Source organism: Mchenga conophoros, linkage group LG18 (assembly GCF_057382185.1).
Source record: "Mchenga conophoros isolate Kocher_MC1m ecotype Shallow Benthic linkage group LG18, M_conophoros_male_GT1.1, whole genome shotgun sequence".
Lineage (NCBI taxonomy): Eukaryota > Metazoa > Chordata > Actinopteri > Cichliformes > Cichlidae > Mchenga > Mchenga conophoros.
The window spans coordinates 17,903,766-17,922,354 of record NC_140543.1 but is presented as its reverse complement, the minus strand read 5'-3'; the positions used below and the strand labels follow the sequence as shown (position 1 = coordinate 17,922,354).

Sequence of the window (18,589 nt, the reverse complement as noted above, 5' to 3'; positions counted from 1 at the left end):
CCCATTACTGCAACAGCATCGTCACCCCACACACTCAGTTTATTTTCTCAAGTGACTGTATTGCACAAACTGACCCCTTCAGATTCTCCTGATTTTGCTCCTGGAATCTGCTCTACTTTCATTCTGAGTGAAAGTGTGTGCTCCTGTGTTTCACTTATTATGTTTATTACATAAACTGAGCCAAGGTTTAAAAAAAAATAACTCTGCCAAAAATAGAATATTGCAAAGTTTATAAACACACAAAGAAAGCTATAAAGGTCTCTGTAATATTATCTTACTAAATGGATTTAGTTTTTGACAACATGCAGTATACTTAAAATTCAAAAGAAGAAAGGACAACAAACGCTTGAAGATACAATTTCAGTTTAATGAGTGTGTGCACACTTCAAAAATACATGCTAAATATGTTAGCAATCAGTGAGAACGACTTATTTTACCAGAACTACAATAATCTGGCATTTAACACGAAGGTAGATGAAAACGTAGCTCTAACTAGAGAGGCAGCAACAGGTAGACGGTGTGTCACTCTCAGTTAGTGAACCTTCACAGAAGGCGTTTCAAATAAACACTTGTTTTCTTTATTAGCGATTTTAGTGCGATGAATATGCAGAAAGAGAGGCTCTGAAGCACAAGGTACAGTTAAAAAAAAACTAATGTAAATTATAACTACGTACCAAGTTCAAACTTTAGCTGCAAAGACATGCAAAAAAAAATGTATATACTTTGCTAATAAGACATATACTGTGTTGTCATGGTGTTTATTTTAAGGTGACATGTGTTGCCGACTAGTCTGTCCAGTGGAACCTCAGCAGCATTGTGTGATATTAGGTCATAAAGCGCACATACTACAGCTTGTTAAGCCAAACACACAAATTTCATTGTCTCCAATAAGCACAATGCACATCCAACAGATTCTAATTTGAATTATTAGCACCTATTTACAGCTTACCGTGTTTATAACCAAGAGGGCAGCGCACATAATTACATTTATATTACAACTGTTGCTGTAGCCTTCAAGCAGTAGCAGCTGAGGTATATTTCTAAATGCATAAAGTTGTTGTTCTCAAAAGGACAAAAAAATCAGCAAGGAAAGGCAGTACAGTGTTTTTGGTTAGAGATAAATAAGGATGAGTCCAAGCGAGAATTTTATAGTGAAATAAAAGAGAAGAAAATGCGAATTTTTGTGCTTTCCACAAGCAAACACTATCATACAATATGTGTAATAGCAATTTGTAATAATAATAATAATAATAAGTATTAATATGTTTCTATTAAAACTACATCAGATTATGACTTCAGCACCATTTTGAAATGCCAAATAAAAGAATATTGCAAACCACCAGTTGAACATGTATACTTCCCCTGTCACAGTTTCAACAATAACTGAACAGTAGTAGCTTCACAATGATAGCACAGTAATCACACGTCACATAGTAATTCTACTGGATTTTTTAGTGTTATGTGATGGTCTGTTTTTTTTTTATTTACCCTGTTTTTTTGTGACATCATCACCAGTATTTAACACACAGAACTAGCTACTGTTATACCTAAACTGAGCTATTTTCCTTTATATATTTCATCAGGGTGTTGCTTACAATAACACAACACAGTGGATCACATGTCAGGAAGAGGTTTGCGGTGTAGACAGATTTTCAGTCAGTGTCATGAGTACACTGACTAAAATCTAGGTAATTTACAGGGACAGAAGGGTTGGTCCAAGTGGCCACAGGTGGAGCGTCACCTCAGTGTAGCACCCTGGAAAGAAACATTGCGATGGTTTACTGTGAGAGAACCACATCTGTATCGCAGCATCCATTCTGCTACTCCAAACAAAATTTGAGACATGCTTCCCTCTTGTGGATGATTTGAAAGCATAACTCTGACACTGAATTTTTAAGATGTCGTCCCACAGCCCAAAAAAAACACGTCGGTTCAGTTAACTCATGATTCTAAATTGGGCGTGCATGTGAGGGTGTGTTTCTCTGTGTTTGCCCTGATACACTGGCATCCTGCCCAGGGTGAGTATAAGGAGGTGTGTGCATATAAGAAGGGAACAGATTTAAATATAGAGCAATACTTTCAGACCCACCTCAGCTTTCAGTATTGGGCACACATGATGATCTCCGTGATCTGCACATAGTTTTCTGTGAAACAGACAAAAAACAATAATCACCAGTACAACGGTAAGACAGGAATAAATATCCACAACAAATGTAAAGCACAATAAGATGCATTCAAATAATTTTCTTTACTAGGTTCACATATTTTACAAATTTAAGTACTTTTCCAGCATAAAAAGCCTTTACCCTCACAAACGCATGCTTTACCTTTGTGTGAAGACGATGATGAAGAGCAGGGTCGGCAAGCCAAGGATGCCTCAGAGCCTCACATGCCCCCATCCTCCAACTAATGGGAAACACAAAATCACAATATTTGTTTTTACACACTTCATGTATTATTAGCTTTCGTAAGATCAGAGGTCAGTGTATGTGTACAAAATCCAAATACCTTTTATTTACAATCAGGAGTCTGGAGATGAAGTCTTTGGCTTCTTCTGATGTATCTACAAACTCTTGTTCCTCAAAGTTCCACTGACAGGCCAAGATGTTATTCAGAGTCTCATTGTCATCATCGCCGAGGAAGGGACACAGACCGCTCAGACTAGCAGGGAAAAGGGAACGGATGATCAGCAAAGGTTTGTGGATGTGCATGCATGCTTCTGTGTGTTTACTTACAGCATATATGTAATTACACCAAGGCTCCACATGTCTGTGTTGAATGACACAAAGTCATAGTTGATGACTTCAGGAGCGAGAAACTCTGGAGTCCCAAAATTCACTCGGAGTTTCTCCCTTGGTTTATATCTAAGTTTGAAATATGATTGAAATTCACAAAAATGACATGTTGCATGTTGTACGACCACAGCAGTTCATCCAAGTGGGAATAAAACAGAAGTAAATACCAGTACTTACATCCTGGCAAGACCAAAGTCAATGATCTTGACCTTATTTGTGATTCTGCTCACACACAGGATGTTTTCTGGCTGAAATTCAGCAACAACAAAGTATTACCATTTGACTTTTTGAATGGGATAATCCTGTTATGCAATATATCTACAAAGTAATCACTGCAAACATGTGTGACTTTGTTACCTTCAAGTCGAGATGCAGGATGGACATTTTGTGCATGTGTTGCAGGCCATCGCAGATCTGTCTGATGAACAGCACAGCATCCAACTCCATCAAAGTGTGGTTTTCATCAATAATCCTGTCAAACAGCTCGCCTCCGGCAACGCTGAAGGCAAAGACGAGCACATGAAAAGCATTAAAAGAAATTTAAAAAAGAAAAAAAAAAGGCAGGTTAGATAAAATACGTAAGCAAAGTAAGCTGCATATGAAACCAAATTAGAAAAAAGGTAAATAATAAGCTATAAGTAAACCAAAATCCCTTCTGAAATAAATAAACATGTTTTTTAATAAAGGAACGTACTATTCAAGTACAAGGATGATGTCATTTCTTGACTCATAGGCCGCATACAGCTTGATCAGGTTGGCATGGTCGAGATTATTCATGACTTGGATCTCATTCTTCACGACCTCCTACCAAAGAGACAGAAACACAGACACACGGATGCGATGAGAGGTGTCAGCTGTTCTCTGCTAGGACAGACAATGCTTCTTCTCTTCTAGGTCAAATACTTGTCACCTCGGTGACAAGTATTTCCCTCTATCTCTGTTCCAAGAGCGATCTTGTTTTGTACTAGCGAGTGTTTAAAATTCGAAACCAGGACTCTGCTTTTTATATCATGTGATGTAGCTGTCACTGTACTTTGTAGTCGTGACAGTACATGAGAGGTGTCATACCCTTTCTTTCTGACTCCTGGCTTTGATGACTTTCGCTGCCAAAGTGAGACCGGATGAATTCTCCACACATTTGTGCACCTGGCCGAAACGACCCCTTTGAGGAGAGAAAGCAAAGACAAAAGTCAGATTTCTGTAGCTGGAGAGAAACGTGTCAGTTCCATTATCACATCAAGTCAGACGATCCAGCAGTTGGGAAAGATGGTGCTGTGATAGATGTATTTTCCCACGACGAATCAAAAACTGATCTTCCTTCATACGGGGATGTTTCTGGAGAGTCTTGTGCTTAATCTGTTATTTCATTAAATGTGAGCCAAGCTGTGTCTCCACTTTGAAGACTTGGATTAACACTTTGTGATTAGCTACCAGCTGGCACCGGGGATACAGTTTCACATGCCAGTCGGTTCTAAAGTAAAAATAACTGCCGTGACTCTGAAGTTATGAAACATCAGAAAGGCGGGGGTTGGGGGGACTTTACGCGGTTACATTTTACGGGTAATTAAAACCTGTTCTTACCATCTTTGATCTGTGATAGATCAACTTGTCGATATCTTTTACTTATTTTGCATTTCATGGAGATTTGAGGAGAAGTACAGCACTCACCCGCCCAGGATCTCCTGCCAGCTGATGGTATAGAAGTTTGTAATCAGGTTGGGCTTGGCTGACACAATGCGGTGATTAAAAGGAGCCACTGGAGGTGGAGCGGTGTCTAAAGTCGGATGGGGGCACAAGAAAAAAGATGTAATCTGTTTTAATAAGTTGAGGAATGTGAGAACATACAAGCTTCACTGATAATTAGCTACAGTGAGCCTTTGGAGAGTGTAGATAGCTGTCATAATCAAGTTAGCACATTGTGTACTAAAGTGCTATGATAATCAACAGCTACAGAGTTGCCGCTTTAATATAACAGGTTACCATTTCACTTCATTTTGTAGTATTCCATTTGTAATTATTTTTCTTTTTTTATCCTCCCTCCCCTCACCAAGAACCAGTCATACCAGATGGTCTGGCTGTACCTGCGGTTTCTTCCTGTTAAATGGGAGTTTGTCCTTCCCACTGTCGCCAAGTGCTTGCTCAGAAGTTCTTTTGATAACTGGGGTTTTATCTCTGTTATTGCAGTCTTTACCTTACAGTGTAAAGCAACTTGAGGTGACTGTGATTTGGCACTATATAAATAAACTGAACTGAATTGAATGAAGTCTGCGACTAACTATGCTCAGAGTCCCAATAAAAAGAGTGGGAACGCATATAAATGTATGTACTGATATATAAAGCTATATAAAGACTCTTTACAGATATTTGAGCAGTTCCAGTCAAGCCATTACAAAGACTTCTACTATACAGTGTACTATAAATGATACATACAGAATTTGTTGCTACCTTGAAAAAGCAAACACATTTTCAGTTTAAAAAATGTATAATGCTACAAAGATAAGTATATAATAATTTACTGGTGCTCTCACCGATAAAGTACTGCTCAGGACCATCGTCATCCTCCTTTCCTGCATCATCTTTTTCTCTCTCCTTCTCCACCTGTTGTTTCAGGTTCAGCTGGAGTTCAATTCCATCTGCCTTGAAGACACCCCAACCCTCTGACTCAGCCTTCTTCTCGTCCTTATTTTTGTTTTCTTCCTCCTCTTCCACCTTCTTTTCCAGCAGCTGGCTCTTTGGGTGTTCCTCTACAATAAAGTGTTCCTGGGTGACAAAGGACTTGGTGCTGCTGACCTGTGATATGGTGTCCTGTTCAGCCTCAGGAGATGGTGCTGCATCTTTGTGGTCATCTCTACTGAATGAAAGTCGATGTATTAGTATGTTTTTTGCATTTTTAAAAAAAAAATTTGTTATGTTTTTGTGCATAAATTTGACCAAAAAATAGAAAAAACACAAACAAACAAAAATAATGTAATAACATATCTAACACTGTTATGAATTGTTATTGAATTAATGAAATGTTTTAGATCTTAAATATATACTATACAGTCGCAATGTGACACCATACAGGACGTTCATGAAATATCATGTTTTGTTCAGCAATTTTTAACAGACACTAAAATGTTTAGTATTATAATTGTAATAATAATAAATTATTACAGATTGTTTTAGTCCTTAAATGTAATAATGGACTACCTGATTGGAGTTGCTTCCTTCTTCTTGTCAGGGGAGGTAGAAAGACCTGAGTCTTCTTCAGCTGCAGAAACACCTTTTTCCTCTTTGTCCTCTTGGACTTCAAGCTTTTCTTCTTCTTTTTGCTTCCCTAGATTCTCCACACTAGGCTTGAGCTCCTTCTCTGTAACATCCTCAGGCACCTTCTCTCCACTTTCCTCCTCACTAACTGCCTCAACATCCTCATTTTTCTCAGCAATATCCACTTGGGAGTCTTCTTGCAGGTAGTCCACCAAGCTGCTGGCAGAGGCATCGGGTTCTTGATCTTTAAGGGGCACTCCAGCTTCTAGATCCCGAAAACCAAGGGTGATCTGCTGACCTGATTTCTCAGCGTTCTCCCTGTTGAGTTTCTGAACCTCCTCAAGGAGCAAAATCTGCTTCTTCAGTGAGATATGTTCTACAAGAATACCAAAGAGAAGTTAGATTTAGTCTCTTAGGATCTGGTTAATATTCATCACTTTAAGAAGAATTAACATTTTCACTCTGAAAAATTCCACTCCGATCTTTAAACGTAGTTTCTATCCCAATTAAACGCTAGCAAGCAACAGCTACGTGTAATAACACTGTAATACAGCCACATGTTCCACTCATAGAAGGTATTTTAGAGTATTTATTTACATTTTGCTGCTGCTGTGTCTCAGATTATTTTGACTTGCAAAGAGACACTGGAGTTTGTAGAAGTAACAGTGTGTTGATCTCAGCACCTGCTGTATCTGGAGGCTTCATCTTCTTTTGTGCTTTCAGACCCTTAGGGCTCAAACGGGGTGTATCTGTCCCATCTTTGCCTTTGTGGTCTTTCAACTGTGAAATGCAAAACAGAAACTGTCAAACCAGAGACCCAGACGAGTACGTTAATATGAAATGAATGCATGATCAAAGCTTTATTAGAAAATAAACAAAGCAGTTGTGTCGCCCTGGTACTATTTCTTGTCCCAGAGCGATTATAAAATACAAATGGTCTTCTTTTTTTTCGTATCTCTGGAGTGGCGATGCAAATATTTCACATGTTCTCTAAGCACATAAACGTACAAAGTTTCCACATTTGCGAGAGGTGAGGAAATGCTTTGGTCCGTGAAGCTTTATCTTGGGAGAAGACTGCAGAGTACTGGGCTTGCATGCAGGCGTTATCTCTTGTTTCCCTTTTTTCCCTTTATTAGAGGTAGTTTTCTAGTAAAAAGACAAGAAGACAATGCTTAGAAGGGTTACATGAATGCACACAGAATTGGTGGCATTTTGGTAAGTTAGATTCACACGTTAATGCACAGGATGAATCAAAAATCAAAGACATGTTGGATTTAGTGTCACACGTAAAACGCAACAAGAAGTTAATAAAACGTTGAGTAATTTGATGACAGGTGAATGAAGGATAAAATACGAAGCATTTTCTCTGTTCTCAGCACACAAATTAGCACAGTTAGTGCACATCTTTATTGCACTGGTAGAATTGCATGCCTTTGATTATTTGTGGCAGACTTGGATAGACAGGAGCAGGGCAGTGAATTTATAGCTTATCACTGGTCACACTCAGCGATGGAATGCAATGTCGACCCTGAATGGAAAATATTGCAAGTGACTGCAGGCTGTAGTTCAAATTTCTCAGCTAAGGAAACTCACTAAACACTCTCTGATCACCTTAGCATGGAAAAAAGCCTGCCTTGAACATCAGGTGTCTCACATTTGTTTTCTGTATGCTGTTGGGACATAAACAACAGGGGAGCTATTTCAAGTGCAGCGTCTCCCCAGTGACCACGGTGATTGGAGGGTGAGGAAGTGAATGCAGATGCCGCAGTAGCCCGAATTACTTTCAAGTATGTCACACCTGTGGAGGTGGAGGAAGACGGAGCAGCCACCTGGCAAGTGCTCTGACAACAACAGAAATTCCCTGAAACGTGAGTCACGGTGAAAACATCACATTGGTATTTGGTCATTAATCATCAGGGTATAATTAAGCCATAAAATGTGACACAAACTTTTAACGGGCTTGATATCGTTGAGTCTGATTTTAACGTAACCAAGTATGGGCATATAAAACCTAAGAGTGCACCACTGCACAATGTGCACTGTTACGTAGGTATTTTTTCCAAGTATGTGATATCGTTATCATGTTACGTCAGAGCCATTTAAGTGAGTTTGCGATTTGCTTGTACGTCATACATCAAGAGAGATACAAGCTGTGTGGCGAACTGATAGGAGTGTGGTGTAAGATGTCAAGCAGCACTCAGTGACCTTTAGTGAGGTTTAACTGGATGTGAGTGGATCCTAAGTTTTCAGTTGGTGAATTGTTTTTCCTTTAAAAAAAAAGTCATATAAAAATGCATATTAGATTTTTTCTTTTTCTTCAATAAGTTCAACATTTTGAATCTTGGTAGACTTGGGGGCATTGCCTCAATGGGACTGTATTACTTCCATGAACTTGTAGCAGACTTCTGAAACACTATCTGCAGTTTAAAATAAAGACAATTACTGGAAGCTGTAATTCAAAAATACCTTGGCAGCATTGTAACAAGAACTCTCACCTAAGTTTTACATTTTATGTGCTGCAAGAAGTTTAGAAGATTGCAAGGAATCACAATGACAAAGACTTCAGACAATGACTGTTCATCAACAAAGCAATAATGGCAAAGATATGACTTGGATAGTAACACTAATAGGTCTGCACAAGAGAGCCGCAGAAATGAAATGGAAATGAAAGAAATGGACTGCATGACAGAAAAGGAAAGAAAACTCTACAGTTTGTTAACACCTGGTAAGCTGAAGGGATGCAAGACTATTTGGACCACAAACACTGTAGCCCGCATCCAAAGACAGCATTTCTAAACCAGGCCACTCGTATTTCACCGCAGACCTTGCACTGGCCCTCTCGTGCCCTGCTGGAGGTCCCCCCGCACGCTTCATGCGAAGGAGACCCTCAAGTTACACTCGGAGATCCAACATCGACACGTGTGAGTTAAACTGGGAGTTTATATATGGAATAAGTGACATACTGTCCAGTAGCTTACCCAACACTATAAAACTAGTCTTCTTGCTTACTTTACCTTTAATCAGCAGTTGGCAAGTTTGTACACGCCAAAACTCAGACACTACACCAGTCCATTATATGTGGAATTTCACACACAAGCCAAGTCGCATTTGCTGCTATGATCATTTTCATATGTCCTGCCAAGAACAACAAGATCCCAGTGAGATCTTAAAAATCAAAGTCAGCATGGAAAATACAAGACTTGATGCTCATGGTGATGCATGGGCTATGATGCCTGGGCCACCTTTATATACATCAAAACAAATGCTTGTGAATCTAAATTGGATCAGTAATAAAGGTTGTCCCCTTTTTCTCCAAAACCTCATTCATGACCAAACATCTTACAGTCCTTTTGCAGTATAGAGCAGGTGCACACTTCAGCCTATATGTGCAGTGTCTTACTTCAGCTTGTCTCACCTTGTCAGGCTTTTTCGATACAGTATCTGAAGATGATTTCCTCTTTATAGCTTGCTTCCCTTTACTGTCTTTTGACCTCGAGCCCTTCTTAGCCGTCGGGCCTTTGAGCATCAGCTCCATTATCTTCGAATGTTTCACCGTCTCCCCGATGAAGCTGATCACCTGTTGCATGCTTAGGACCAATTTTTCCATTCCTTCCAGCTTCTGAGCCTGCTGCTCGGACCGCTGGTTCACCACCGACATGATGGAGCTCATCTCCTGGCAAATCTGCCCCACCTCTCGTCCCATGACTTGGGTCTGATTCATTACCCTGGGCGGGAGATGGATCTCCTCCTTGTCGACCTTCAAATTCTCCATATCCTTCTCAATGTCGTCAATGTCGTGAGACATCCCATCTAGTCGGCTGAGGACTTTTTCCTGAATATTGATGAGCTTGTCCATCTTGCTGCTCAGTGTCTCTATGCGATTTTGGATGATATCAAAGCCTGCGTTCTCGCCATCACCCACTGCATTTATTACCAGGGAACTCATGGTTTCCAGTGATGTAAAATTCACGTTAAGACACCAACTTGAGACAAGAATAGGACCAAGAATGCCCTCAAAAATACTTCTGCAAAAATCTTAGCCAGCTCTACAGAAAATGAAATAAAATTCAGAAAAAATATTCTACATCGAAAACTGCCAGGTGACAGATCAAATAAACTATAAAGCTCAATTTGTGTTTATCTCAGTTACTACTGAGTCAGACTTCTGTTCCTCCCAAACCTTATCCCTGAGCGGCTGCTCCTCTCTTCTAGAATTGGTATCTAGAATGGAGTGAGCAGGTGTCCCTAAATGTAAACGGCCAGCCTACGTCAGCAGGGTTTAAGTGATTGGGGTGGGAGCTTGGCAATGCTTGGGACATATGAGACGTTTGAGAGTCTTTAAGTGTTAAGCCCACCACCGTCACTCGCCTGCTGGCTGTCAAAACGTTCACTGTACACATTTCTGCTTCTAAGGACAATGCTCATTAATTTGCACAATTTATCCTATTTAACTGACGGAGGTATTAACTTGTTCCAAGAGACGGATACATGTGGTTCACATTTTTGAATCAACTGCACTAAAAAAAGACAGAGAGCTGAATGTGAAGTCCATGTGTGGCTTTTTAGGCAACGCAAGAGTACGTTTGAGATCATTTCAAAAGAGAAAATGTTCCGTTCGAGTGTTTATTTGTTGTATTGAAATGTTTGTGACATCAAGGGAAGGACTGGGCTGTAAGATATTTGGCACTGATGTATGTGACTGTGCGTGTACTGTTGTGAATGAGAACCATGTTGCAATGCAGATTCCCTCCTTATCTTTTGAATGCCTAAAACTCGCATTCAGTGTCAGGGCAACCTGAAGAGGTCTGTGTTTCTTGGTTGGGTGGAGATAGATTAAAATGTTTATCCCTGACCTGAAATAAGAGATGGGTAACATGGGCGAGTTATATGATGCTTACTCACTGACAGAAACATCCACCGATAACCATCCTTAAGACAGCAAAGGATCCATTTTAACTGAGCTGCTGTAATATGACCGCAATCCAGGTTCACTATATATCAAAATAGGCATGATGTATTCTACCAACAAATCAGAGAAAAAATATAAACACAAATGCAGCCTCGCTGTCGGTCGGGTTTTTGTTTCGTTTTGTTTTTTGCCTTTCTGAGTTCATTCTGTACCCATAAGTACACGGATGCCAAAATGAAGGAAGGATCCAGCTTTGCTCAAGCTACCATGAAATTATTTTGACAACAGAGGCACAGAGCACAAATTGAGCCACGGTGACCTTAGCCAAACTCGTTGTGACTCGAGCCAAAGTCTGACCTCACTGGTGCAAAGGACCAGGGAAGGTTCTGAACTCTGCAAAGGAAAGTGCAAGCAAGTGAAGTGGGACAAAAAGAGTTTACCTGTCGGCTTATGTTTCATGACAAGTCACCACACCGGGTTGAACATTTGTCTAATTTTTTTTTTTTTTTTTTTTTTTTTGGTGTAGATACGCTATGTTGAACAAAGCCTTCACAAATCCTTCTACACCAGTGAGACCAGAGAGTGAACCGAACCACTGCTTCCCCTTGTATTTGTATTGTCTCGTGTCTCGCTAAAGCAAGACAGCTGCAGCGGGAAGACCAAGTAACTGTGACAGGGCAGAAACAGATGGAATGAAATGGACCATCAGTCACTCAGGGTAAGACACCAGTGCTCACACCTGTCTTTGAATGCCAGCAGATGACAGACAGCATGGGAATTAACAGCATGTTGTGTCAATTTAATGAGCTCGGACACTTTGCTTTCTTACAGTGTGCATGTGCATGTAACAAACACAAATATTAAAGACAAGACAGAGCAAATGATTCTGCAACATGGTGTTGTTGTCATATCAGTGGACATTAAACGCAACCTTGCAACATCCTGGCACAATCTCGGTAGATCTGTCAGTGGTCAGCGGTGGGAGGTTACGAAACCCAGCAGGAGATATAAAGAGACATTAGACTTATGACATAAAGCAAATGTCAAGTTTATATCACTTACACTTTACAGTGAAACTAATACCAAAGAAAGTAACAGCATCACGGCCAGGGCTCAAAGTCGTCTCTCACCATCTCTGCCAAGAGCGAGTATGTGTACACACAATGTGGAAGCTGTGAAATCTTTGCCCGGTCTGCTGCTGCGTGGTTAAAAGTTGTTACGTTAATGTGACAGCAAAATCACTGGGATGTTTAGCGGCATTGTGTAATGCATAAATGATGAATGCTTTATAAATTATTCAAAATAATTCTTTGTTATATTTACGGGTGCGTATCCCAGTTGAACTTGTAGTTCTCGAGTGACTTCTAGAGTGGAAAACATGTGAAGGTAAATTGATATACAGCACAGGGGACAACACCTTTAAATAGTAGAACTTAGAACTTTTGAGATCACCGTGTACCCTTTGTATCCCCAAAGTCATACGTAATAAAAGCACTAAGAAGAATCAATCTAGTTTATGCCACAATCACTTGGTTGCAACTGATGAAGCTGATTTATCACTCAGTGAATAAGTTCTTTGCCGTGTTGCAAAAAAACCCCCAGAAAACAGATGATGTTTTTGAATGTCTTATTTCTTCTACAACCATTCAAAAGCCCAAATATATTTATTTTCCCTGGTAAATTGCAGAAAAATCCTCTGCGAATTCATAATTATGAACTAACTGTGCATAGATTTTTGTCACTGACCTCATTTTTTTAAGCTTCAATAAATTGTCACATTATTTTGGTTATTTATTATACATTCAAGGGACATGCTTTTGGAAAATGAATGCTTAGAGGCATTTTTCTGCACAAATAATTGCTGAAAGACTTACATGTTGCTTCAAATTTCCGATGAAACTATGTACCCCTCATTGTCCTCACCTGTATGCATACATCCATCTACACATACTGTGTACATGCAGCATAGTATGGTTTTTTTTGTTTGTCTGTTTATTCATTTAAGCTTCTGTTGACAGCAGTGGAAGAATATAAAAAATGAAAAGAAGATACAAAAATGTAAAAAAGTTTACCTAAATGCCCTACAAATGTGTTTGTTTGCTTGCTTGCTTGCTTGTTTAGACAGCATTTTTTAAAGGGTCAGTGTGTGAATATTGTGGCATGACCCTCTGCATTAGGTTATTTGTTTGGCACTGAGACAAGATTAAAAATGGGCTGCCCTTACAGAGAACACAATGTCCTGGGAAGCTCTGGGGATGTGTGCTATGGCCACCATCCAGTCACCTCTCCGACTCCGCTCACACACCGCTCTGTCTGCCAGCTCTGGCTATACTTTCTCTTGGAAACTTGTGGGCTTAAATGTGACTGGCAACCATGAAACTCAACTCCTCATGCTAATGTCTAAGAAGCCTCTTCTTTTCTCCCGCTGTCATCTCAGATTTTGTCTTGGCATGCAAACACGTTTTGCTGCTGCACTTTGACAGACTTTCTGGTTCTGTTTATTTAATGTCATGAAACCACACTACACAGCGTCCTGATGATTCAATATAGTGAGACGCACACACTCCAACTTCACCCTCACCCTCTCGTTGCATACAAATATGTCTGTCTTGTTAAATGCAATTGTCACGAGGACGCATTGTGTGCACATTTCTGTATGCAAACTGAAATATGTACATATTTTGAAAGCAGCTTTTGGATCCTCCATCCAATGACCATTTAAGAAAATACAGTCATTTTTTGGGTGCTTTCACTGGTTTAATTTTTCAAATAGAAGGTGTTGTGATTTCCCATTATATTGTTAGTCATATACCACAAGGAGTGCTTCAAATAAAACCAACAAAGTGCCAGAAAACTTTCATACACGACCACCTGAGGGTCACTCCAAAAAGGAAGCTAATCCTGATAGACTCCTGTGTTATAATTTCCAACATCAGGGTAGAAATAAACATACTTACAGCTTGGTACAAAAAATATTTTCCCTTTTATAGCATATTGTCCACGCCAATGACAACTGTACAGTGGTTCCATTTCTTCCTAATTCTACAAGCTGCAAATTCTACAAGCTGGATACATTTTTTTTACATCATCTTGTAATTTTCTTATATTGTGGTGACTTCTGCCTTATAGTGCATCACATAAAGTTACAGAGATTATAAAAAATGACTGACTGAATGCTGCTTCAATGTTCCTCCACATAACATATAATCAGACAATATACATCTACAACTGTATGCAAGTCTATAAACACAATACACCCTCAAAATTTCTGTATCTCTTGAAAATAATTTTTTTTTATCTTTAAACATTGCTTTAATTCCACATTTAAACTGCTTCCATATTTCACACAAAAACTTCTTATGGTTCAATATTGTGCATCTTTAGATTTAACGTATGCCTTAAATTGTACCCATCCAATTTAAATTGCTTAAACAAAAATTCATAGGCAACGACCCATACAAAGAGAACAGTAAAATTACCTGCATACTGTCACAGTTGTTTGTTGTTGTTTTTTAATCTAAGCACTGCTCAGAATAATTTCATTCATTTGCTTCTACATAGCACAATAATCCTTATTGTAATCCTAATTCACTCCCATTAACATCAAGTGCAGTCCCACTGAGGAATATATTCCCTAAGGCACTATTATTACCAGTATGGAAATGTAAGGAGCGTTTTACACAAGAGATATCAACGTTAGTGACAGACTGCAAAGAAAGCTTGGTCAAATACGTGCCACTCTCCTAGAGTAAATGTCAGTGTGTGTCTCCTAAATGCCAAGGAATGGAAACAAGAGAGGGTGAGAAGTCTTCAGCTTGTCTCTATGGTATACTGCCACAGTATTAAAGATAACTAGAGGATGCGTGTATTTATAAGCAGCGGTGTATATAGGCAGTGTATATATTTACTCTCAGTCAGATTTCCCTCAGTATACATGAGCTTTCTTCAAAATAAAATGCCATGTAAGAGTTCTGATGGAAACAAAAACACATAGGAGACAAAGTGAACTGAACTGTTGAGCTGCAAACAACAAAAGACAAAACTGTTGAGTTGCAGAAAACATTTTTTGCTCTGATGTCAGCCCCTGAATGTACTACACTAAATCAAGGCTGCCAAAAATCACTAAGTCGCTAGATGGCAGCAAAGCCAGAATCTCCTGTCTGTTTCATCATTCAGCAGAGACACTACATTATTGTGTCTGTCATGCTCTGCCACTAGAGTACACTGTACCTTTACAGGTGATTCTCTAATGTGCTCCCACAAACGCCACCAGCTACAGTCCTAAATCAGTCCCAACAAACTGAATGTTGTGCAAAGAACTTTCCAACTTCTAATAAGCATAAGAGGAAGCCAAAGATTGTGCTGACATTCCCTTGTGGCAGTAACTGTTAAAACACAAGAAGAACAAAGCAAGTACTAAACTACACAAATAATCTAGCTCAACTATAAATTCTGCATTTACAAAGTTATTAATCTTCATCTGCTATTGACACTGACAGCGGATTTTTAGTTAAACTACTTACTTGTGATGTACTGTGGCATTGTATGTAACAGGATTTAGGCCAATTGGGTACATAAGTTTGTCTTGTTGTAATGAATTACAGGCAAATATAGTTTACATCTGTGGCACTTGTGTTGTCTGAAGTGTCATACAGACTTGCTGAGGCCAGACTTTCCATGAAACCTAAGGGTACAATAGAGCACAACATCATTTTCCTGTGTAGTATACAACTTGAACTGGACTTCACCTGTAGAATAAAAACTTTTATTATGCATCAGGTAATATTTATGTATTTTGATCCCAGCAGTGAATCTTTAGTCTATTCCAAGGAACTGAAGAAGACTAAGAGCAGAAGAGAGGTGATTATGTTCAAGTAAGGGGATATCTGCAGAAAACAGCGGTTCTTTTGACATAGTAAACTAAGTAAGTAAAGTTTATTTATACTTTATAGAGCTTTTCATAGACATAAAAGTCTCAATGCACTGTACAATAAAAAAAACAAAAAAAACCACACTTAATACCAATAGATACATGCAGCAAGACATAGCTGTAGGGTTAAAACACTGTATATCACTATCCAAGAATATTGATTTTAACACATACAGTGGTGTAATGTCCTTTCATTTAAATAATAATACTAATAATACTACTAACTTAAAAATCACCACTAGAAACATGAACACTCAAAAAGTGCAAACCTCCACCAAGGCAGCTCATTTTCTTTATGGTACATATATTTCATTTGTTCTTTTTAAACATACTTTGGAAATTGTACGTTTTTATTTCCGTAAAAAGAAGTGCAAAGTGCCGGCTTTTATTATTCACCCTGTGGAAACCCATTTTAATGTACTTGACATTATTTTGATTATAGTTATTGTTTATTTGTCTAACTGATTAGGCAGCTCATTCTCTTGCTCTTGACATACTTTCGTCAAAGATATAACACGTTTTGGGGCAAAATTGAAAAAAAAAAACAGACAGATATGACAGGTCAAATGTGACATGATATTTGGATGCAAACTATAATGTAATATTTAGAATCCCCATAAATCACTCTAATATTGCCAATATAAACATTTTTTTTAAAAGATAAAAGACATATTATGAAAGCTTGACCTAATTAAAGTTTACTTAAAGAAAACATCAGTGGTCCAAAGCAACATGACATTAAGAATCCTCATAAATCCTTCCCTATATGCCTATATGCTGTCGACATAAACAATGGAAGTAAGAAACACAATTTTAAATAGCTCTGTATAGCATTATTATCACTTTGACCTTCAGATCAATTTATTAACCTTGAAGGAGAGGTCAGAGGTCAGATGTAACATGATATCTTAAATCTTTATATGGTACTTTTTATATGTTAATGATACATACCACACATGTAGGAATCGTAGTTTATACGTTATAAGGGTTTTTTGGTCAATTTATGACTCATAAATCGTGAAGTTGACCTTGATGACTTTGGTGGATGTGCGCCAAATTTTCATAGGTTGTTAACATGCCCCCACTCGGCGACTCTTTAAAGTTTTAGCAGAATTCATTGAAAATTTCTCGAGCCATCGTGTTTACAGACAGAATGACACTCGTGCACGCACGCAAAACTGACAAAGCATAACTTCCTTAGTGGAGGGAATAATTCTATTCTGCAAGAAAAATACAGTCCTGATGTGACAGTAAACACTGTTCTGCCCTTCTTGAAGGACATAGCAATGTGGACGGTGATTACCAGGTAAGAGCTGGTATTAGATGTTGCTTTAAACGCTGCTGCTGTCACCTCTTCTTAACACAGAGTTTTTGGTAGGATTGATACTATTTGTTGTAGGCCCTTTTTAATGATTGCCAGCAAGCAAAAACACAATTAGTGTTTCAGAGTAAAAGAAAACATAACTCACAGTGCAACAGTATTGTTATATGTGTACGTAATAGGGCCATTAACATTCACTTATTAATACCTCAATAAATCAAAGATGTCTTCTTCTAATTAGATTTTAAAACAACATGGCATAGCATCTTACACAGATCCAAAAAAAATGCAGTTAAACAAATATGTTTTAGTATTCTGTGCTGTCTCATTAGGACTTATAACAACAAAATGATCCCCATGATGAAAAGACTGGATCTGAATATAATGTTTTTGTTTGCAAAGGTAGAAAGTTTTCTTTGTCCCATCTGCTAGCTCATCAAAGCATTAAGACAATCAAACTCTTCACAGAACAACTGCTGACTATTCAAATGCTTACATTGAAACCCATACAATGAAAAAATGTAAAATACTGATAACCATTGTTTAAAAACACAAAGATATTTTAGCTTTTTACGATTAACGTGTAAATATTGTCCCACATATCAGAAGGTTTTGTATGTACCTGAATGGTGAACGCTCTTTGCTGCCTCCTGTAGTAGAATAAATCATACAGGCTGTGCCAGAGGTAGGAAAGAATCAGACACATGCTGTTGACTAGCCAGATATCCCAGAATGTGACAAAGTTGTCCATGGCTTTCACTTTACCCTTCATCCTTCCCTTTCCGCCTCGCTTTGCCTATATTTAACTACAAACGGCCTTTGAAAGCTCAAGGAGGAGTCTCTCAAGTGAAGCTGATGAGCGTATACTTTCTCAGGATAAGCGCTGGCAGGACATTAATGCTACTTTACCTCCCGCAGCCTCTTTTAATTCAGCCAAGGGTCCTACTTCAATCAGCACTTGCAGCTAAAGGAAGGGCAGTGTGTCCTCATGACAAAAGAGTGACAGGTGCCAGCAAAGGGTGTCTGGGAGATAAGCTCTCTCTCACGCTGTCCAGTCACTCCAGCTGTATTAGGAATCGACCTTTTTTAAATTTTCTATATCACTTTTGTCCCATTGATCTCCACTTTAAAACTGAGAATCACAGAATGAAGAAAAACTAAATTAAATCAGCACAGCATTGACTCTGAAGAGTGAGAGAATTGTTATGGGTTTCCAGCTCGCTGTCAACACAGACCCAGTGTAAACCAATAGCCTGTGCTATGCAATTCCCACTGCAAATGTCACAAAGACTATTACATGAAGGATTAGACTCAATGATTCCAGCTGTATCAGTTTCATATATAATAATTATTAAATGACACTACAAATGAACTTCTAATCAGTA

General features: G+C 38.7%; 1 protein-coding gene across 4 annotated transcripts; it reads right to left on the bottom strand.

Annotated features, from left to right (window-relative positions):
• Window positions 1-346: 346 nt before the first annotated feature.
• On the bottom strand, window positions 347-18,096 carry mylk4a (myosin light chain kinase family, member 4a). 4 transcript variants are annotated; one of them, XM_085253756.1, is made up of 15 exons: window positions 17,827-18,096; window positions 7,053-7,190; window positions 6,728-6,824; window positions 5,988-6,420; window positions 5,324-5,646; window positions 4,464-4,569; window positions 3,864-3,957; window positions 3,490-3,599; window positions 3,153-3,294; window positions 2,973-3,043; window positions 2,736-2,864; window positions 2,509-2,661; window positions 2,328-2,406; window positions 2,090-2,144; window positions 347-1,755 (listed from the first exon to the last, which is right to left on the bottom strand). In XM_085253756.1, exons 1-14 carry the CDS (start codon window positions 17,974-17,976, stop codon window positions 2,091-2,093), a joined length of 2,079 nt encoding a protein of 692 aa, XP_085109882.1. In that variant the 5' UTR covers window positions 17,977-18,096; the 3' UTR covers window positions 347-1,755; window position 2,090. The 4 variants fall into 4 exon arrangements, with proteins under 4 accessions (XP_085109882.1, XP_085109879.1, XP_085109880.1 ...); XM_085253753.1 differs by lacking the exon at window positions 17,827-18,096 and adding an exon at window positions 9,460-14,096; XM_085253754.1 differs by lacking the exon at window positions 17,827-18,096 and adding an exon at window positions 9,460-14,094 and having other exon boundaries at window positions 5,324-5,643.
• Between the last annotated feature and the right edge of the window lie 493 nt (window positions 18,097-18,589).

Coding starts and splice junctions, on each gene's coding strand:
- mylk4a (XM_085253753.1), bottom strand. CDS start 9,990: ATGAGTTCCCTGGTAATAAATGCAGTGGGTGATGGCGAGAACGCAGGC. Junction 7,191..9,459: donor TATCGAAAAAGCCTGACAAG/GTGAGACAAGCT, acceptor TCTTTTTACTAG/AAAACTACCTCTAATAAAGG. Junction 3,600..3,863: donor CCAGGAGTCAGAAAGAAAGG/GTATGACACCTC, acceptor TCTCTTTGGTAG/GAGGTCGTGAAGAATGAGAT.